Raw genomic sequence first — 21837 nt, 5'->3', positions numbered from 1 at the left:
GCACTATCTTTTCTTCCTCAGCCTCTCGTCTTGTCGTTGTCCCCACCAAGATGGGAGACACACAATTCGGTGCATATCTGTTAAGCGCCCGCCTTCGCTGCGTAGATCTCGCTGTCCTTCGCTTTCGTGAATGTCTCTTTCTGTTTCAAACACATGCACACGAGTGTGGCGAAATCTCCAAGACACCAGCCTCCCCCCCCCCTGCACTGCAAAATCACATGCTTGATAAAGAGTCGCTCGCGCGTTCTGCCTTTCTTCTGCGCTTGTTCTGTTTCCCGTACCACACGCGTCACGCACCTAGCATGCGATGATCTGCCACGTGCCGAACCCTCGGGCGTCTCAGATCTTTCGGCTTTTCTTTTTCCTCTCTGCTAAGCTGTCGGCTGCTCGTCGCGTTTTCTCCCTCTTCCCGGCCCCGTTCTCTTTTCGCCGTTGTGCCTTTCCTGTCCTCCCTTTGTCTCTGCGCCTTTTTCTTGACGCTCGACGTTTTGCTCCGTGTGTGTCTCCGACCGTTTGCGTCTCCTTGGCTGCAGCGGCTGCCTCGCCTTCTTTCTTGGCGGTTCGCTGCGCGACTTCGCCTTGGCTGGTCGGAAATCTGAGAGCTGACCGAGCACGGCAGCAGTCTACCGTCGAGGCGAACAACAGACGGGATGACGCCACGAAAGGAACGGAAAGCGCGCGGCAAAGAGAGGGTGGGGAGCACAGCCGACGGAGGAAGGCAAACCGAGAAGACGAGCGAGAGCAGGAGACAGTTCGTCTGCCGCACGCATCAGCGTTCGCCTACGCTCGAACGGGTTTTCTCTTTCTCGCCGTCGGGGGCGCGCTTCAGGACAGCAGCGGACGAGAGCCGGAGGAAGCGCATGCGCGAATGCGTTACAGAGGCGTGCTCGAAACGAAAGACACAGACGAAAAAGCGAGGGCGCAGACCAGCCGGTTACCTGAAAGGGTTCCCCGTGCGCTGTCTCCGGCTCCAGGGACAGGGCCAGTGAGTGAGCGTTGCATGGCGTCTCGCGCGGTTGCCAAGTCGTCGAACGCAAAGCAGGGTGCGGAAACTGAGAAAGCAGGGGAGCTCGACGTCAACAGAAAGGGGCAAAACAGAGTCGGCAGCGGGATGCGATGGGGTTCAAACGGTCAGAAGCCGGTCCCGGGAGACTCCAGAGACCGAAGGGACAGGAGAGAGAGAAACAGGCGAGGCAGTGAGGCGGCGAGCAGGTGCTTGAAGGAGGCTTGGGGAAGGCGACGCTGGGAGACAAGACGAAAGAGAATGGAAGAAAGGCGCAAGTCGGCATGCGCACGCGAGCAACATAGACAGTCTGTGAAAGCAGGAGACATTTCTCGCCCCTACGTGCGTCTCTCAGCCTCGCAGGGTTCTCGATCCTCTGCCTTCTCTGGTCGTTTGTCTCCTTCGGTCTCTGCGGTTTCCGCGGGAGGACGGGCGTCTTTCTCGCCTTCCGCTTCTCAGTTTCGCGGCGGATTTCCCCTTTTTTTCATTCCTGCTGGTCGCGGGCCAGCGGCCGCCTCTCAAGCCTTTGGAGACGCGGCAGACGCGTACTTTCTTCGGCATCTCGGGACCGACGCGAGCGTCGAGGGCGAGGAAAGGGCCGTTTCGCCTGTCACCGAGTCGTCCCCTGTGCGCTGCCTTTCTTCAGCCCCCCCCGTCGGCACTCCTGAATCAGAAGAGGAACACTTTTTGCTTCATCTGGAGGCTGAGGGCGCGGGCGCAGCGACGCCGGAGACAGCAACGGACCCGCAGGAGGCGGCAACAAGTGTGGAATTGCGAGACTCGAAAGACGAAGGCCAACGTCAGACTCTCACGGAAAAGCTCAGATGGACGTGGCTCTTGACATGGAAAGTTCTTCAGCTCTTTGCCGTCGCTTTGCCTCTCGCCATCTGTGCAGGGGTCGTGGTGCTCGCCTTGTCGGGCGTGCGCCACGTGTGGGGTGCGGAGGAGACTCCTGAGGGCCCTTCCGACACTCGGCGCCCGGGAAGGGAGACAGTTCAAGAGACTCTCGAGCGAGCGCTGTTCCAGATGATCGGAGCCGCCGCCTCTGCTGCGGGGCCCACCTACGTCAAGTGCCTGCAGGTAACTGAAAAAAAATCTGTTGTGGTTTCAGCGCCGCGCGGGGAGGGAGGGACAGAGGGACAGCGCGATACTTGCGGAGCCGTCGGCAGAACAAGAGACACCTTAGTCCAGTAGATCGAGCGAGGGCCGCGGTCTCAAGAAGAGATTCTCGTTCGAATCAGTTGGTCTCCTTTAGCTGACTCTAACAAGGGGACGGGGAGGAGGAGAGGGCGCTTTCGTCCGTTCGTTCTCGCTATAGGAATCCTTCCAGATTTGTCATCCTTTACGTTTCCTAGTATGAGACCCGCGGTGTGTGTGGACTCCTGCCTCTTCTTCCAGGGCCTTTCGTGGTCTTGCTCTGCCTCTCTTTCTTTATGTATATTTGTGCGTGTACAGCCCGTGTAGATTTCCGTCTGTCGTTTGCTGTGTCCTGGACTCTTGCGTTTCCCGCTTCGCCTTACCTCGCTCCCTCTCATTCTTCGCCTTCGCTTCCGTCCTTTTGCTCTCTTTTTCTGTCTTTCTGTTTCTGGCGGCGACAGTGGGCAGGTACTCGCCGCGACCTCTTCCCGACCAGCTTCTGCAACTTTTGTGCGGCGTAGGCCCGACCGACGCGAGCGTTTTTCTGATTTCGCGGAAAAGATGCATCCGTCTCTTGCTGCGAGGGCCCCACACCGAAGAGCTGGGGGCTGTGTTTCCCGTTTCCCTCCGACTTTTTTCCCTCCTGTCGCTCGTTGTGTGGATGCGCCTGCCGCGGTTTCTCTCACGTTTCCGCTCCACCTGCCTCGTCGCTTCTTCCTCGCCGTCCGTCTCTTTCTGCTACGAAGCCTTTCTCTCCCCGCCTTTCTCTCTCGGCTTTCTCGCTCCTTCTGCCCCCCTCGCTTTCGGTGTGTCGACAGCCATCTGTGGACATCGGGCGCGGCAGCCCCAGGCAGGAACACAGGTTGGTAAAAGAGTCTCGGCGACAAAAGCGCGCTTTCCTTCACGTGACTTCCGTTTTGCCCTCAGCTTTCAGCGGCAACCTGCAGACGGCGCCTTCGCTTTCCCGCACGTCGCGCTTCTTCTCAAGTCCAGATTCGGCGACAACTGGAAAGAGGAACTTCTTCTCGACCCTAAGTGAGAGGCGCATCTGGAGAGGGAAGCCGCCTGCTGCATTCCACTGAGACGTGAATCCTGTCGTCGATCTGTTCTCGACGGCCTCCTTTGTCTCCCTTTCTCGCTGTTCCTGGCAGCGGCGTAGACGTGTGCCTCCTTGCCCCTGCCGCGTATGCCTACATCTCAAGCGTCACGATGATGATTACTCGCAGATGCACGAGAACCTTTTCTTGCTTCGGTCCGACGATGTGTGCTGTCTGTCGCCTCGTTCTCGCTGTCTCTTGTTCTTCAGGCCTGTCGGCAGCGGCTGCATCGCTGTCGTGTTTCGCGGGCTCCTGCGCCTTCACGTGCACCCCGACGATCCAACCCACCGCCGCTTTCTCTCTCAGGCGTTCTACGCCTTCGACGCGCCGCCGGAAGACTCCGGACCCGCACCTCCCGAGCCTGCCACGCATGCACAGACCGCCGGAGCAGGGGCGGTGGCCGTGGCGGGCACCTGCGCGGGCCTCGCGGCTGCCCCTGGCGCTGCGGGCGCGTTGGGCTCCACTGTCTCTTCGGGCGCGTTGGGCTCTACTGTCTCTTCGGGCGCGGCTCCCGGTGTGGCTGGCGCTCTTGCGGTCGGAGCGGCGGCTCTCGCTGCAGAAGGGGCGACGAAGCTCAGCGAGGCCGCAGTTTCAGAGACGCAGGCAGAGGACAGCGGAGGGGAACAGAGATGCGGGAAAGCAGGAGGCAAGGGAGAGCGCGCGAGCGTCGCGCCGACGCGGCGCCACTGTCCAGGCCTCGAGAGAGAAGACACAAGCAGCGATCGGGTAGAGTGGTCGCGGACGGACAGCGACGGAGGGGAGAGAAAGAAGGCAGGGGCGGGTCCGAGAGAAAGCGATGCAGGGAGTCGAGGCGTGCAAGGCAGTCCTACCGAGGAGACGCTCTGGATGTGTGTGGCTGTGAAAGCTGTCAAACCCGGCACCCGAGACTCCATGAGTGCAGATCTTGTTATTCTCCAGACTCTCGCGAAGATCGTCGAAAGTCTCCCAGGCATGCAATGGCTTAACCTCTCCCCTGGGTGAGAACGGGCCGTCAACGTGGTCTTTCCTCCCGCCCCCTGCGACGTAGTTAACCACATATACATCCCAGTAGAGATGGATAAATGCAGAGAGAGGTCCCGTCGCTTTCAGGGCCCATCCGGCGGCTGTCTCTCTTAGTATGTTAGTAAATATATCCATACGTATCAGCGAGACGACAAATCAATAAATGAACTTGGTGTAACTGACCATCCATGTCGGCGTGAACCATCGATGCACAGGTGTGGAGAGGAATCGTTCGGCCCACGTGTGGAATCAGATCCCGCGTTCTCTTCCACAGTTTTCTTCGAATGCATTTAACCGTTCACGCATGCATCGTGGCGACACTTTCTCTATCGGGGACTTGGGGGTTTTGCGTGATTGACATAGTGGTTTTTTATACAGATATATGCCTGATCTCTCCGCCGCGAGTAAGCTTAGTCTCTTGTGAGTGTGACAGACTGTGTTTCTTTCTATCGTTTCCTCACGCCTGTTTGGTTCGTTCCAGCGCCGCGGAATTCGCAGAGACAATGCAAAACCAACTCAATCTGGAGACAGAAGCGAGGAACCTGCTGCGGTTTCGCCGCGACTTCGATCTGCCTTCCCCGTCCTTTCCTTCTTCTCTCTCTCCGCTATCTTCCTCTTCCTCCCCTCCTGCCATCTCTACCTCTTCTTCCTCTCCTTCTTCCTCTTCTTCCTCTCCGTCTTCCTCTTCTTCCTCTCCTTCTTCCTCTTCTTCCTCTCCTTCTTCCTCTTCCTCTTCTATCTCTCCTTCTTCCCCGCCTTCTTCCTCCCTTTTCTCTCCTTTGTTTCTGTGGATGGCGAGTTTGCTTCCTTCGATGCCAGTTTCAGATGCGGCGCCTTCGGCTCCTCCGGGCGTCTCGTTCCCTCTGCCTGTTCTGCCGCTGTGTGCCCCGGACTTGCTGGTGATGACCCTGGAAGAAGGCCTTCCTCTGGACCTCCTTCTTCGCTTCGCGAACGAACGCCAAAGAGAGAAGACCCGCGCCGCGCACACAGCCAGTGCGGGAGAGAGCCTTCCAGCGCCACGCGCCGGAAGATTTGCTGCGGTGTCGGCATCAAAGGGAACGCGCGCGAAAGACGCCCACGACAGGAAGAGAGAATTCGACAGAGAAGGGCGTCCAGGAACAGCAGGAGACGGCGAGCGGGAGAGACTTGAACAAGGGCAAGGAGACAGCGTGCGACAGGATCAGAGGCGCGAGGAAGCGACGGGGAGAGGCGACGGAGACGCTGAGACAGATGCAGGGACCAGCTTTGAGGCGGAGCTCGTGAGAGCTGCGAAGCTGGCCTCGCGACAAGTAGATGAGGTGAGCAGGTGCCGGACCGGGTGCAAATCGCCTGAGAAATCCGCCAACCGCCTCGCGAGGCCTTCAACGAGCATGGCCCCCGAGCACACGCACATCGAACCTCCCTCCCCGCCGTTTGATGGCTTTCCCTCCGTCTTTGCGCATCTCGCGTCTCGTGCCAGTTTCCTATCCGCTCTGCCGTCGGTGTGCAGTGCGCTTTTCCTTGCCACTCTTCCGGATTTCCCCGCGCGCGCGCTTCCGGGGCTTTGTCCCGAACCGCTCTTCCAGTCCTCTCGCTCCTGGTCTGGCCTGCCTTTTTTCCTCAGAACCGGGAGCGCATTGGCCTCGCCACCCTGCATGCGTTTCTGAAAATGCTGCTCCTGAACAACTTCCTGCATGCGGATCTTCATCCCGGCAACGTATTGCTTCGCCGGGGGCGCTCGCTGTTGCCTCTCGAGCCTCCCGCGCTGCACGCGCCTTGCCCCGCGGAGCCCGAGGACGGCGGAGCGGAAGGCAGCAGCGCTGGACGCGTTGGACAGGTAGGCGAGAGGCCGGGTCTCGACTGTGTGCATCGCTTTCGAAAAGAGAAGACTGGCTGTAGCATCTCAGACTTGCCGCGATCCGGCGCGTCCACTCAGCTCGAGGGCCGGCCGCCTCCCGTTTCGAGCTCGCGTACAAAAGATCGCTAGATCCACAACGCAGACCTGACCCTGACATTCGCGCAAGGCAGCCAAAGATTCTTGATGTTTCTTGCTTTCACGAGTCATTGCGTGCTTCATGGGGGGCGAGACATGTGTGTATCGCTGTACACCACCTCGTCGTTCGCGGCGCTGGCCTCTCCTTAATCTGCGCGTCGCGTTCTCTTTCCTGCGTCGTTTTCTCGCGTGCGCCGCCGGCTGCAGTCCCGGGAGTCTCTCTCGCGACGTGCGAGGGCCTCCATTCCACTTATCCCTCTCGCGAGAGTCGCCACATGCACGAACCAAGGCTGCAGTCAGGTTCCGACCCAGTCGCCGTCATCGACTGCCTTTTCTCCGCCGTTATCAACATCTGATTCTGCGGTCTCTTCTGGACTGGCTGGAGAAGGGGAGAGCAGACGACTGCGAATAAGAGCTTCGGGCTTTGCGCCTCAGCTGCAACTTGTCTTTTTGGATTCCGGTTTGGCTGCGTCGCTCGATGGGCCGGACTTTGAAAATTTTCTGTTGCTTCTGAAGGCGGTCGCCCTCGCGAGAGGAGAGCAAGCCGGTACGCTCGCCGTCCCAGGGAGAGACGCACGGGAAGCGCGCTTCGCCGCCTTCTTCATCACCGTCCACGTGTCCAAATTTGTACGGTCTTGCTCCTTTTGCTACACTCCCTATCACTATCTCTAAATTTATATATATATATATATATATAGGCTTATGTGTTTAATTACAGATTCATTTGCATGGACATGCACTCAATTGCTGGAGATCAGCGTGTGGGGTTACAGTCGCATGCACGTATAGAGAGTCCTTTGGGGCCTTTGGTTTCTTGACTCGGGCTCTACGGTGGTTGGAATTCCTCTTTGTCTGGTGTGTTTCTTCATCGCCTTTTTTCGCTCGGTTAGGAACGCGTGGGAGTTTCGTGTTTTTTGCGCGTTTCCAGGGCGGCTGCTCGTGGAGCGTGCGCGGCGAAAACTCGCCGATTCCGACGCCGAAGCCTTCATTCGCGCTGTCTCGGATGTGGTGAAAAAGTACCATTACCAGGTGAGAGGCCTGTCACGGAGACAACTGGAAGAATCGGACGAGGGGAAGCAACCGAAGGCGTGAGGAAGACGGGAAACCGGTAGGTAACTCGAGGGAACAAGAGATTCAGACGAGCGAGTGGTGAACAGCAAACTGAGAAAAGACGAAGAAAGGAGGCGGGTGGTGCAGAAGCAAACGGAAACGAGAGGACTGGAGGCAAGGCGAGGCGCCACGACAGCAGAAAGGCGAAGTCTCTAGAAACTGAAGAGGCAGTCTTCCATAGTTTTCCTCCGTGTTTGGGAATCTCAACAACTCTTGGATCTTTGCATCCACGCACAGGATTCTATGCGGACTTCCCCTGTGTCTGTCGAGACATAGGAGGCACAACTCACTTTCTTCTTTTCTCTGCTTCCCTTTTCCGCTCATTAGCTTCGGATAAAAAAAATGGAGAGAGGGTCTACGGCGCATGGGCCTTGTCTCTCGAATTTGTCAGGTGCAAAGAAGTGACTGGGAGAGGTCTTCTGATATTTTCTATGCCGGAGGAAATGGAGAGCGTGCTGTCAGGACGCGTGTTACTCCCGCTCACGGCACAGCGTTTTTTTCCTTTCTTTCTGTCCCTGTCGCGCACCGAAGGATCGACGCCATTCGATGCATGCACACTCTTCACCCTTCCCCCCCCCTGTCTCTGCCTTGTCTCTGCAGGACGGCGAAGGCTTTTTCCTGGCCGCCGCGCAGCTCGGAGAAGTTTTCTCAAAAATGTTCGAACTGAGTCGCCAGCACCGCGTTGTCTTGGACAGCCAATTTGCAAATGTAAGGAAAGGAAACCATGCATTCATATATATATATATATATATATATATATGGCTAATGCACACGTATATGCATACTGATATACATATCTATATCTCTGTGGCCGAATATATATATATATATATATATACATATATATGTAGAAAAAGTGTACCAATCTCCATGTGCACGCGACTGCATATCACGACGCGAGTGCGTCGAGTAGAGGCTGTAGATGACGCAGAAAAAGGCAGGTGGGGAACTGCTCACTACCATGTGGCTCGGGTACGTCCCAGAGCAATGCCCCTGCACGCCGGGAGTTCTCCTGCCACGCGGCTTTGTCTCTCTCTCTCAGGTCTTTTTGGCCATAAGCATCTTGGAAGGCGTGGGCAAGCAGCTGGACCCGAACGTGGACATTCTAAAGACGGCTCTGCCATACACGATCCAAGCTGTGAAAAAGTTGTATTTGTCAAAGAGGGGGCGAGTGGCCAGGGGCGCGAGAGAGAACGTTTCGGACGAAGCCTCCTGAGACGCGACAGAAGACGTGCGCTGTTTTTTCGTGGCGAGAACGGCGAGGCGGTTGTGGCGAGAAGAATTTGCAGCGCCGCAGCAAAAACAAATGTCCCGTAGATGCTGCCGCCGAGGACAGGAGAGAAACGCGGTTGGGACACATGTAAGCGGAGGAGGAATCCGTGTTTTTGACGCCGAATTAATAGAGGGGAGACGACTCGTTCATCACATTTATCACTCGAGTTTTTCTCTTCTATCAGGTTTTGTCAGGGGCAGTGCGTGTGACTGCGTGCGTCTAGGAAACGTTATTTCAAAAAAAAGGGTTCTCTTCCAGGCTTTTGATTCCCGATGCGGGCGCGCCGTTTAGAGTGACGCTAGGGATGCATTAAACTCGAGAGTTTCCTTTCTCGTCGTGAAGTTTGCGAGAACCTGCCGCTCTCACGTGCGTGAGAAGCGGCGAACTTTCAAGGCCGCCTTCCAAAAAAAGGAAAGTCCGGGAGATTTACGCCCGGCCTTCTCACGCCCCACGGAGGGTCACATGTTGCGAGCAGAGCCCCGCAGAAGGCGAAAAACGCGTCTGGGGACTTCTCGCCATTCTCGATTCTGCGGGGTGCGTGGCACAGGCTCCATCTGTTCAAACGCGCAAGCGGCTTTCCTCTTGAGAGAGAAGTCGTGTCGCGGGTGCATTCGATGCGCAGAAGAAACGAACGCATCTACAAACCTTGTAGAAACAAAACAGTTTACAGATAACCCGACGCTCGGCACCGCAAGTCCACACATCATCGGAGAAAGTAGCGCATGCAAAGAAGGGAGGAAAAGAGACACGAAAAACAGCGATTTGGTCCACACTCTGTGACAAATGCGGTGCTAAGAACCTCTGGACGCACGTGAACCGTGGACAGATAGTGAACGGGAAGAACCAAGAGGGTAGGAAAGTGAATTGAAGCCAGATCAGACGCCTGCATGAGTGCACGCGCAGCAGGGAGTACACCGCATATCGAAACGGCAGTGAGAGGTGACGGCTTTCGTGGACGGGAGTGCATCGACAAATCTTTCATTTTGACAAGACACACTGCTCACAACTCAACAAATCTCGAATTCAGCCCCTCACCACATGCCGAGGCGTAAATCTCACATTCGCCTTGAGAGTAACCACACCCGCCTCAGCAGGGTACAAATATGTATCTCCATATCAAAATGTATATCCATATATATATATATATATATATATATATACATACATACAAATGCTCGCAACTGTATATACATATATATATTTTGAATTTAGAATAACTCGCAGTATTCTGCGCTTTTTCCACACTGGGTCCGTGCGCGGCTGTCATTCGGCGCGTAACTCAAGGGAACTGCCAGACGAAGAGACTTTCTGCGACTTCCTGTTAGAGCGAGTCTCCCTCTCGCCTGGCTTTTCGGAGTTCGTTTGAGCGGCCTGTTTTTCCCGCTGTCCGTTTTTCTCCCTTTCGCCAGACGTCCCTTCCTGGGTTCTTCGTTGCGTGCCGTGTGTCAAAGCTTTCTGTTTCATTTCGCTTCACCTCGACGCAGGCGCAGCCCCCTTCAGATCTGCGTATTCCGCCCTCGAGGACCCCGCGCGATCCACGAGCCTCCTCTGGATTGTCTTTGTCTCTTCTCGTTTCTTCTACGCTGCGTCTCCTAGGCTGCGCCTGCACTCGCAGCGTCGCCTCTGGCCTGGCCTGCCTCGGCGGAGTTTTCTCGAGATGCCTCCGTCCACTTGGACGCGAGAATTCCGCAGAAAAGCGTCAATCCCACCCAGTGGTTCCGCTTGAAGGCGGCGCCGCATGCCTTCGGGTCATCCAAATTCGTGCGCGACTGCTGGAGGAGCTGCGCGTAGCAGAGAGCCACACTCGCGAAGAACGGCCAGGAGGCCTGAGTGCAGAGCCCCGCGCCGACCAGACCCGTTGCATAGACACTCGAGAAGACTGCGGTCCACAGCGGCGTGCGCGTCCCGAGCAGGAGCGCAGTCGACTTGATCCCAACTCTCCGGTCGTCTTTTTTGTCTTGATGCGCGTAGATGGTGTCGTAGGTGAGCGTCCAGAAGATGCCCGAGAAGTACAACAGGAAGGGAGTTAGCCCCAGCGGGAAGAGGGTTGAATCGAGCCCTGAAGCAAAGGCCACGCCCAGCGAACCGGCGCCGCTGGCGATCCAGGGAGTTGCAGGCTTCACAGGCTCGGCGGTGCCCGCGGAGAGGGCGGCGAGCGAAGGCGCCGCGTCTGGTGCCGGAAGAGACGCCGATTCTGGCAAGAGGAAACGCCCCATCACCGCCGTCCATCCGACGAGAGAGCCCCAGTTAAACGTCAGCCCCAACACCAGCTGCGGCCAGTGCGTAACGCGCTTCATCAGAGGATACACCGCAACCAAACCGACGGAACATAGAGCCGTCACAACTGTGGGCGGGTTAAAGAGGAGCAACAGCCCCAGCGAGAGCCCCAAGTGTACAGACAGCGAAGCGAGCGCCGCTCGCGGAGACAGCCGGCCGCTGGCCAACGGGCGATTCTGCGTCCTCTCGACGCGCGCGTCCAACTTCCGGTCGAGTAAATCGTTGATAATGCAACCTAGAAGCGAAACAGCAAGACACGCAGAGGTGCGAGACACACCACTCGGTCCCTGGAGCAACATGTATGCATGCATGCACGTATATTATATATATATATATATATATATATCCATGGAAATATTTCCCTATGCATTAATGCATGTGTCATTGTCTGTATCAGCGCGTGACTCGATGAATGTACGAATGTGTGCATCAATGTATATCTGTGTAGGCATGCCGAGGCACGGACACTGATCATCCGCTGTCTTTCACTGTCGGCTGCCGAAGCGTCCTCAACTTGTTTTTTGCCTCTGAGGAAAGCTGAGATTTTTTCGCTGGCCTGCCTGCTGTCTGTCGCACACCTGCTGAGCGCATGAGAACAGCGCCCACCCCACACAGGCCAATCCACTTGGCTGTGTCCAGCCAGACGGCCTCGACGGGGACGAGCGCGGCGAGGCAGTTTGCGATCTCGCTCAGATCCTGGTCGTTTGTCTCTCCCGGCAGAAGCCTCGCAACTGAAGAGCCTTCGCGCTCGGTGACAGACAACGCTGCGGCCGAAACAGCGTCCGCAGCCTGGCCCGTCTGCGCCGCTTCGGACGCAGTCCGTGCGGCGGTTTCGTCTGCCGCGGGATGCGCGCCTGCGTGCAGCACCTGGTAGAGCGTCGTGCCGTCCTCGCGCGCCCGAATATAAGCCGCCGCTGCCTGCGGATACGTCGGCGAGAGAACGGACGCAGGCGCGGCCAGCGCAGCGCTGTGCGCGCAAGGCCAGAAGAGCAGCCAAGAGCCGATGGGGGCGTGGAAACGTGAGAGGTCCAGGAAGGCAGCTACGCGCGGAAACACAGAGTCCGGCACGATGCGGCGCACCCAGGGGTATCGCAGGGCGGGCGAATCCGCGATGGAACTCGATGGCGAGACAGCCAGAGTCGAAGCAGGAGAGGAAGGAGAAGAAGGAGAGGAAGGAGAAGAAGGAGAGGAAGGAGAAGGAGAAGAAGGACAAGGACAAGGAGAAGGAGAAGAAGGAGAGGAAGGCGAAGGAGAAGAAGAAGGTGCGGTGGAAAAAGGAGAGAGAAAAAAAGGCGATCGACCAGTCTGCGAGTGGGAAGAGGCCAGCGTGGCTGGAGAAGCGCAGGAAAGTCGCGAGGCCGAGGACGATGGATGCGAGACCCGCAGCGACTGCGAGGCGGCCTTGCCAGAGAATCCTTTGGCTGCTTCCGTGTGGACAGCGATCGGGAGATGCACGCATGGCAGCGGCTGTGGAAATACACTCTTCTGGCGAGGCGCATACGGCCTGCGCACAGAAGCGCCAGGAAGAGAGAGCAGGGGACTGGAAGCCGTTGAGAAAGGTCGCGAGACGGCGGCGCTACTCGCGCTGAGCGCGTTCCTCACGCGAGAAAAAGCCTCGAGAGACGCCGAGCGAGGGGAGAAAGCGCAAGAAGCGGAAAGAGCGAGGCGAGAGAAAGCGTTTCCATTTTCAGGATTCCTGCCGTGTGCCAGAGCGTCCCAGCCAGCAGAGACGCGCGTTTCTCGAAGAACCCAGCTGGAGACATCTTCATCTTGGCTGTGCTTCGCTGCTCGCGACGAGACGGAAAGCAGTGCAGAGGGGACGGGAGGGACACGTAGGCCTTTAGTGATAAAATTTGAACAGTTTGAGTGTTTGATGTGCCGAGAAGCGCCTCTGAGTGGCGCCGTGGGGCCCGGAAGTTCCCGTCTCACACGCGGGAGTGTCAGAACACTTCCCGAGACGGTCGGCTTCATCGCATGCATTGAAAAAAATGACGGAACGAGGAGATTGCTGCAAGCGTTTGGGAGACAAGGGAAGCGTCCGAGCGCAGGCAGCCTGGGTTCTCTTTCTCCCCTCTGTTTCCCTTCCCCAGAGGAAGCGGCTCATGGGGAAGCGCTCCGGCCGGTCATAACCCGTTGCCAGCAGAGCGAATGCGCGGCTCTTTTCTGTGTGTATGTCTGGACCTTGCATCTGGCCTCTGTACGTACAGCTGGGCGTGTCGTAGGATGACGGTAGGGCAGGGTGGAAACGGGGGAGGAAAGGGAGAACGGAGCAGCGGAGGGAGGAGAAGCGCACACGAACCGAAGACGGAGGAGAGAAGCGAGATCGAGGGACGCGTCCAGCTGTCGCTCTCTCCACGTTTTTTTCTCTGTGACAAAACCGGTGGGGACGCCTTATTTCCTCCGGGGTCAGGAGACTGCCGGCGCATGCAGTTAGCTGACCGCCGCAGCAACGGCGAGACACCTGGCGGCGACCCCCTACAAATGAAGAGAAATGGGAAGCTCAAAGGCTTCGCCGAAGTTTAGAGAAACAAGCATGTTTTGGGAAAAAAGAGAATGTGCTTGCTGCGTGGCAGAAACGCGAGTCTCAAAGAGAAGCTGGGGTCTGCATGCTGTGTGGCGTGCATGCCGTGCATGTCCCAGAAGGCTGTCGAAGCTGGGATTTTTTGTCTCCTGCCGCGTGCATCTACACAAAAACCACACAGCGCGCGCTTTGGCGCGCCTTTCCTCTCTCTTAGTTTCCCCAGTCGCTTTTTCTCTTGTCTGCTGGCAGTCTCCACATCCGCTGGAGCCCCCTTTAGAAGGGCCCGGAGCGGTCGCCGGCGCAGCGGTTCCTCCGCCTCTGTGTCGACGCATGTTTCTTTGTTTCTTCTCCGTTCATCTGTCCCCCACCCACGGCCCTGTCTCACACCTTCTCAGCAAGGTTGTTTTGTGTCTGGTTTTCTTGCCAGCACCGGTTCTCTGCGGCAAGAAGATCGAGGCTGGCGAGACCGAAGTCAGGCTCGGGGCGGCGATCTGTTTCGCAACTCTCAGATGAAGACGAGCACAGCCAGTCGAAAAGGCGGCATGTCGCGGCAACATGGCTGCATGCAAGGAAGGACGGGCGAAGGAGGCAGCGGCTCTTCAGTGGATGCGTACAAGGAAAGGGAGACGCTTCTCCGTGCGCAGTCTTGGGAGTCCATCTTCATCTCTCAGGTGCTCCGATTGACAGCCGGGCGACATGAGACCTCGAGCGGCGTCGACAAATCTCTGACAACAGCGCCGACGCCTCAGAAGGAATCGGCAGAACAGCCTTTGCTTTCTTGCGAAAAGGAAGGCATCTCGCGAAAAAGTGGAGAAGAAACAACGGACGCAACGCTCGGACAGGACGGCTGTCGACGCGGCCTGCCGAGCAGAAACGCTGAGAGAGTAAGAGAAGCGGGGGACGGAAAACGAGGCCAGCAAGCTCGAGGAAGGAGAGAAGAACTTCGCGGGGAGACGGGAGAAGAAGCAGAGAGAACTGGGAAGGTAGAGGAAGCGGAAAGTGAGGGAGGTGAGGGGGACTGTTGCCCCAGCGCGCTGGTCACAAAAGAAGACAGGGAGGACGCGAGCGATTTTGAGCTCATCGGGGGACTTCCGCTCCCAGACCAGACCCTGCGCTTCGACGCTCTGGAGCTGCGTCAACTCTTGGATCGAACGCCACAGGCTCTTCTTCCCGTTCTTTCCTCGGAAAAACGTTCCTTTTCTTCGCCGTCGTCCCCGGCGCTGCCTACCAGTCGGTCCTCGGTGTCTGCAGAGCCCAACCCTGTTACTGACTCTGCTCCGCGTCCGCCTCTCTCTTCTGCTCCGATCCATTCATCTTTGCGCTGTTCGTCTCCGTCCTCGCCTGGTGCGTCTGGCCTACCTTCTTCCAGCCCCTCTTCTGTCTCTTCTGGTTCCTCATCTTCGTCTCCGTGCGTTTCGTCGTTGCTTTCTGTCTCTGATTCGTCTGCGGGCTCCCCCGCTGTCGCGTTGTCTCCTTCGCTGTCTTCGCGGATTCTGACTAGCGAAGAAGTGTCTCTGTCTCTGGGTGCTTCTGCGCGTCTCGCCGTCTACGAAGTGTGCACAGGCGCGCTTTTGCTTCCCGCGTTTCTGTCGGAATCCGAGCAGCTCTATCTCGCTCGCGAGTGTCTCTCTGTCTACAGCAGACCCCCGCACATTTGCAACATCTGCAATCTCCTCGGCGCCAGAGAGACGCCCGAGGCCGCGTCTTCTTCCCTCCCTTCCTCTGCGGAAAAGCGCGGACAAGGGAACGGCAACCTCTGTGAAGACGGCCAGAGTCGCAGCTCCTCCCCGAAGGAGAATCTGGAACGGAAGGCGGGGGAAGGCGAGAGCTCGAGGGACGCCCACGAGCCAGTTGCATGCAGGCAATTCGACGGGGATCTCTCACGGGAGAATCCCTCCGTCTTTGTGAAGAACCAGCTCCGATGGGTGACTCTAGGACGGCACTACGACTGGACGCGGAGGGCGTACGAAGACGAAGGAGAGGAGCGTCCGTCCAGAGCTCCTTCATCGCTCGGTCGTGCGAGTGCGGCTGAGGACACAAAAAGGCGGGGCGAATCCCGCACTGAGCACCTCGAGAACCAACCCGGCGCTTGTGGCGAAGACGCAGCCGCGTCCTCTTCGTGTTGTCCCTCCTCTTCATTGCCTACTCTGCCTACTTGTCCTCCGACTTCGCCTTCCTTCGACAGATCTTGCTTGTCCGCCCCTTGTTTGGGTTCCTCTGAATCTTCGAAATGGTCAACAAATGGCTCGGCAAGGGAAGAGACAGACACACAGTCTCGGACTGAATCAAGCGCGCTCCCCACTGAGAGCCCTGCAGAAGCGAAAGTCGAGACCGGAAGCGAGCAGCCCGGCCCCGAGGCCGCAAACACGAAGCAGCGAGAAGGCTGCGGGGTGGCGTCCAGTGGCGAGAAAGGCGAGGCCAGGGAAGAAGAAAGGGAAGACGAAAGGGGAGAAGAAAGGGAAGCAGAACGGCAGACCACAACAAAGACGACGCGTACAGACAGAGGATTAGGCGACGAAAAGGCAAACGTGAATCATGCTGGACTGCCGAGATTTCCGCCGGCACTCGAGAAGCTGTGTGACGACATTCTCCAGTTCGCTGAGCCGTTTCTTCAAGGGGCAACAGCAGCAGGGTGCAAAAGGCCCAAAATGAATGTAAGACGAGGCAAGAGCCGATCCACAGAAGTGTGTCGTCCTTCCTGAGTATGAACGAAATGCGCAGCCACTCCCCCCGCTGTCCCTCACGGGTCGCACTGAATGCACACGCGAGATGCTGAGCTGCCTCTCTTTGCACACACGCCATCGAGGCTGCGTGTGCCTCTTTCGGTGCTTTGTCGCGTTCTGTCGCCCTTTTAGTTTCCACAATTCTGCAATCTCTTCGCGGCGTTCCACTCCGTTTCTGCCGCAGTGGATTCTTCTTCCTGTGCGTACGTGAAGTCGCGCGTTTTTCGCAGCTGCTTTCGACGCGAAACGGAAGGTGTCGACGTGAGGCGCCTTAGCCCCCGCCCTGCAGCTCGCTTCGTGTGTGCATGCAGGCCGCCATTCTGAATGTTTATCGAAAGGGCGATCGTTTGCGAGGCCACAAGGACGACGCAGAGAGAGTTGAAGCGCCTCTTATCTCCATAAGGTGAGACCAAAAACATCGTTGTGACTTGTGCTCTCCCTACCGACGTCAGTTCTTTGACTGCGCAAACAGGCAGCAACTACACGGTGTATAAATACCACACCAGACACAGGCTGCCACCGTGAGGCTGCTGGAGACGGCTCTCAATGCATGGCGATGGGGCACGATACGGTGTGTCGTGGACGGTCTGGAAAAGAGGAGGGCTCTCGTCGAATACCGGTCATAGGGGGAGAGATCTGACGCGCATCTTCGGCCACCTTACCCGAGCAAGAACACGCAGCTAGAAGACATACGATTGAATGATTCTTGCAACCGGAGTGCTGGCGCGAGTGGAGACTGTTTTCGTTCAAGAACTAGAAAGTGGATTGCTGTTTTGGTGGCGAGCATCTGCAGCCGTGACAGTTCTCCACACTATGCTCAGGAATAGCGGCAACCTCAGCGCCTACAAAGGTTGTGTCGATGTGTATACGATATTGCATGCTCACGCATACGTGCACAGGCCGTACAGCGTGTTGGCGTTTGCTCTGCCGAATCCGTCTTGCTTTTTTCAGAGGTATTAGTGATGCCTGTCTCCTTTCTCGGTTCTTTGCAGTCTCGGACAGCCGGCAATCTTCCTTCTTGGTGGCGTCTCTCGACAGTAAGTTTTCTTTTACTGCAGCTTCTCGGTCGGCGTCTGTACGATGCAGTCCGACATTTTTAGTGACAGGATGTTCTGTCTGGGGATCCCTGTGTCCACCTGTCTGTTGCACCGGCGCCGGGGTGGGAGATCGTTTCTGTGTTTCTGGGCTCGGGATGGTACCTGTTCGGTTGGTGACGGCCGAAACTAAGACTGTATCTTTTCGTGTGTCATTGTCGGCGGTGCGGTCTGCTCAGAGTGGCGCCTAAAGCAGTAGTCCTTCGATCTGGAGACGTTCTGGTTCTCTCTGGACCTGCGCGCTGGGCTGTTCACGGTAAGCACCGATCCGGTTTCACGTGCAGGCGCTATGCTTGCTGACCGTAGGCCGACACATGCAAAATGTTTCGTGGGATCGGGCTGTAGTCGCTTTTATGCAGCCAGGTGTGCGAAACAGGGTGAAACGGCCAACGACAAAAAATGTGGATGCCTAGCGGACCAGAGAGCCGCCAGATAGGCCAGACACCAGACGCGCGCGGCGAATACGCAGAAGATCAGTGGACCGTTGGTTTTTTGACACAAGTAACGTTTCGAGTTGTCCACGCTTGTTCGGTTTCAATCAGCTGCATAGTTTCGTGACACGGAGGTGAAGATACACCTCCAGCAACACCCTAATTGTGGCTGCTGGGGGATGTCGCTTGGTTGCTTGCTACTACGGAATCGGCGCGCTTCGCGGGCAAAGTGAAATCCCCCCGCTGTTCTCAAGTTTAGATCTCAGCTGAACAGACCGGTGCTTTTCCGAATAGAAATGTGTAGCAGTCTGAGTATTTCTGCGCTCCCGACCCAGGCGTCCCGAAGCTGCTGTACTATACCTCGGTCACCAGTGTACCGGCACGCCGGCGAAGACGAAAGCCGAAAGGTGCCGTGGCGACGCCTTCAGGAATGAAAGCACAACGCCCGGAAACCAGTGTGCAAGGAGGGCGTCGTCTACATGACAGGAAAACACGTGAAACCGTGACATCCACCGTCAGAGGGGTGTTGGAGGAAACTGGACTAACACACTTGAGTGCGCTGGACGCTGAAGGGAGTCTGAGGCTCCTCAAATCAGAGAAGCGTCGAGAAAACCTCCACAGCGCTGCTATTCCGCACTGGGTGAATCTTCTTGAGTCTCGTCGACATCGGAGCGGTACTACCTTCTCCGATGCAGCTGACAACAGCTCTCGCGGAGGAGGCGTTTCGAGGTCGGACAACGAACCAGGTCGATTTGAAAAGGTTCCGTGGCCGACTCTCGACGACGTGGACGCGTGGCTGGGAGAGTTGCGTTTGAATCTGAGTTGTCGGTATGATAACCATCCGCACTAGCGGCAAAGCATCACGAGTGCGGTCGGTTCGGCTTCCGGTTTTTCCGAGGATGTTTCGGCCTTGTTAAAAAGAATGGGACGTGTAGACTCTGTGGGTCCACATATCGATATTAACGTCAACGTGGAGGAAGCGACTGTCTCGTCCCACTGGGTACGCGGCTTTCTCTGCAGATGCCGATGACGGAGGCAGCGTGAAAAAGCTGCCTTGATGCAGCTAGGCTATTCAATTGTCCACCTGCTTCTGTCCAGTGTGAGGTCCACATATATGGAGACTGATTTTCCATGGCAGCAGCATGTCAGTCCACTCCTTGAAGCAATCGCACAGGTGTTCGGTTGATGCAACGTGTTCAAGACGCCCACTTGCCTCGCATTAAATGTATCTGCACGTGCGCTGACAAGAGAAAGAAGTCTGGCGTTAGGTAGTGGTACTTGCCGAACACCCGGTTTGCTTTTCATCATAGGAGGTCCAGTCACATCCAATTCCTACCAAGCGCCACACACATATGCCGATGTTCCGCCCCAGTCACGAGCTTCTTCAGGCGTATTCGGTTTCTGGTCCCAAGTGCCCCGCGATTCGCTAGGTCACGGGACCACATGTGGACTCCTTTTCTCGTGACAACCCGATATCTGGAGCAAAAGTCTGTATCATCTCAGCAGCAGTTACGCCTTCACAAACGTGCAATGAAAATAGCGCTGAGCTCATCCTGACCGAGCGCTGCGTACACCAAGTCGCAGCGTCTCAGTTCCTGGCGCCGCCAGTACAAGAGCGATTTTGTGTTAGTTTCCGTTGTAACCTCACGAGCACGGTGCCCACGGTCAGGGTGCGGAGCGACACGGTTCGGGATCTGCCAAAAAAATACCGTAATCCATAAGGCCTCGCCACACTGTCAGGTTTGAGATTAAGCGAGCGGCCGTTGTTCGGAGCCCACTGTCGCCAACACACCTGAAGCAGGGTCTTTATGCTGTCTCACGTATCACTCTTCCACGCATCACTCGAGATCCGCTATGATCACCTTGTCAAGTTTCCTCACTTCGAATTGGGAACGTGGACAGCGTGGACCGCGCTCCTGCCGATATATACGACTGGGGATCGCGCACGCCTCAGCTTTTCGTGATGGTTTCGGTTAATTTCGCGGCTAGCAATCTGTCAGCGATGGACTTTCGCACGGGATGCAGCCCACCCTGAGCAAGAATGCCCGCGAACGCAACTATCCAAATTACACCTCAGCTACGTTTGATGAAGCAAGGCACAGAGGGGATGCACGTGTTGGAGCTTCGAGCCCACAGCAAGCCGGAGGAAAAACGTACTACCTGTCTGTGGCAGGAAGCCATCCTAAAGAACGCGATATCTGTCCTAGCGTTTGGCACGCGAATCTCTCTGCTCTCTGCCTTCTTTGAAAATCCGTCCGCTGGTCATTTCACCCAGAGCGTGCATATGATTTCAGTCGAGACTCCGGTCTGTCGCTCCCGACCTTGCGTCCGCCCGTCTCAGCTGTTCTCTTCACCACAGGCGCCAGAGTATGCCAGACCGTAGGACTTTTTGCGTTTTACTTACAGCCCTTTCTCAAGAAAAACACCATCGCGGAGTCAGCACACAACCACATGAATCGAGAATATTCGACGTCTCCAATCTAACATGTTACCGGTATCCAAAGATTAAAGGTTCTAAACGTTCTGTCGCTGTGGCTGTGGGGGCCCCCACGGACTCCTGTGAAGTGCCTAGGTGAGTATCGCCTCTCATGAAGGTATGCGTCTGTAAGATACAGCGCGCCGATTTTTTCTTTCCCACCCTATCTTCCTTTAGGAGGGTCATGAGTCTCCACAGTGCAAGCTCTGAGGTGAACCCACCTTAAACCTTACTGTGCGGTAACGCTGCCTGCTCGTCCCGACCACTGGAATTGACGAGATGACAGTAGTCTACGGACTGACAGCGTTGCAACCGGTGCCATTTTTGTAGAGAAAGAAAAACTCGACTGGACAGTCGACGACTCTTTTTGCATCTCTTCATTCAACCGCGGCGAGACGGTTCTGTCGCGCCCCGCCAGTGGTGCACTAAACGGTCCCTGCTTACGGTGATGAAAGCGGCCACGTAGCCTATTCCGGGGCTAACAGAACACAGGTTCCCTGACGCCGTTCTACCAAGCTAAGATGATCCATGGAGTTACCGGCTCTGTATGATGCATGTCTCATTCTGCACAGTGTGACTCGCGTCTGACGGCGGTCAAGGAAAAAAATTCTAACCACCCCGTACAGGACGTGGGGATCTGACATGGGAGAACACAATACAGACAGAGCCAATGGAGATACGGTGCTCCATGTGGTCTGCGATAAAAGAACTGCCTATCTTCGGCGAGCAAAATAAACGGTCGTACATGAATCAGTGGAAGTCGACGGCGCAATCCAGCTCTTCGCCACGACGGCTTGAGAGGGAGTGCTGTACGAAAAAAGCCATGCATCCACATCGTGAAGAGCAGTTCTACAGACACGGGTAGTGCCTCACCAGACTCAGGCTCTCCCACAACTGCATTTGCTGCGAGCCTCTGGTACGAAACTTCGATGCACATTGCTGAGGACCTGTCCGGGAACGCAGCTCGCAAGTCTGGGTAACGCGCTTCCTTCTCATAGGAAATGTCAGAAGCGACGCTACTTGCGTGGTCACCAGAAACTCGTGGTATTCAATAGCTCAGCAACGACCTTTCGGGATCTGTGCACAATAGGTGCCGTATTATTGCGCCATACAGCTGGGGGGTGCCGTGTTAGCAGATTCCCTTCTACCGTTGTGTCGAACCATCGTCCGTGACTTCACTTCGTCACTGGCATGACAGTATTACAGTCCGGTTTATGTCCGAAATCTTGAAGTTCGAGGGCCGTTTGCAGGAGACGCTGCTCAATCTGTATGTAAGCCACCAGCTTAGTGCCTGTTTGTACTACGTTTCGCGTGAGTCTTTTCCTTCTGGAACGCGGGCGCCTGGAACACGGTTGAAGGCTGGCCAGAGGAATGCATACGAGAGCGATTTGCTCCTCGCAGGCTATGTCGTACGTGCACTGAAGATTGAGGGCATTTCAATCCCTCCAGAACGATTTTGTTGCTGCAGGTTCCCGTGGCACGTGGTGCACTGCAGCTCTTCTGGACTGCTCCGCTGACTTCATGTATGTGAAACACCTGTTGTCGGGCACTGACGAATGCGGAATGTTCCTAGGCAAAATACCGTTTTCGAGTATTCCAAATCCAGTCGTCAGCACTGGCGGCGTTTTAGCAAATGCAAGTGGCGTCACCGGAGCTCACGATCTGGCCTTTTATAGGATTGGACTTGTAACACTAGGTTCCTCTTTGAAATAGAAAGGACC

The 21837-nt window shown here is 56.5% G+C and overlaps 3 protein-coding genes across 3 annotated transcripts; 2 read left to right on the top strand and 1 right to left on the bottom strand.

Annotated features, from left to right (window-relative positions):
* Positions 1-1264: 1264 nt before the first annotated feature.
* NCLIV_027410 (hypothetical protein) lies at positions 1265-8537 on the top strand (the record flags this gene model as incomplete). The annotated part of the gene is made up of 10 exons (XM_003882935.1): positions 1265-2083; positions 2959-3002; positions 3068-3175; positions 3447-4214; positions 4721-5537; positions 5843-6055; positions 6647-6758; positions 7140-7240; positions 7922-8029; positions 8364-8537. 10 exons carry the CDS (start codon positions 1265-1267, stop codon positions 8535-8537), a joined length of 3264 nt encoding a protein of 1087 aa, XP_003882984.1.
* A 1649-nt stretch (positions 8538-10186) lies between these two features.
* Positions 10187-12851, bottom strand: NCLIV_027400 (hypothetical protein; the record flags this gene model as incomplete). Its single annotated transcript, XM_003882934.1, has 2 exons — positions 10187-11106; positions 11450-12851. The coding sequence occupies 2 exons, from the start codon at positions 12849-12851 to the stop codon at positions 10187-10189; spliced, it is 2322 nt and encodes a 773-aa protein (XP_003882983.1).
* Positions 12852-13901: 1050 nt separating this feature from the next.
* Positions 13902-18490, top strand: NCLIV_027390 (conserved hypothetical protein; the record flags this gene model as incomplete). Its single annotated transcript, XM_003882933.1, has 5 exons — positions 13902-16046; positions 16427-16518; positions 17108-17152; positions 17389-17465; positions 17976-18490. The coding sequence occupies 5 exons, from the start codon at positions 13902-13904 to the stop codon at positions 18488-18490; spliced, it is 2874 nt and encodes a 957-aa protein (XP_003882982.1).
* Between the last annotated feature and the right edge of the window lie 3347 nt (positions 18491-21837).

Source organism: Neospora caninum, chromosome VIIb (assembly GCF_000208865.1).
Source record: "Neospora caninum Liverpool complete genome, chromosome VIIb".
NCBI classification, from domain to species: Eukaryota; Apicomplexa; class Conoidasida; order Eucoccidiorida; family Sarcocystidae; genus Neospora; species Neospora caninum.
This window is presented reverse-complemented; position numbering and strand designations above follow the sequence as displayed.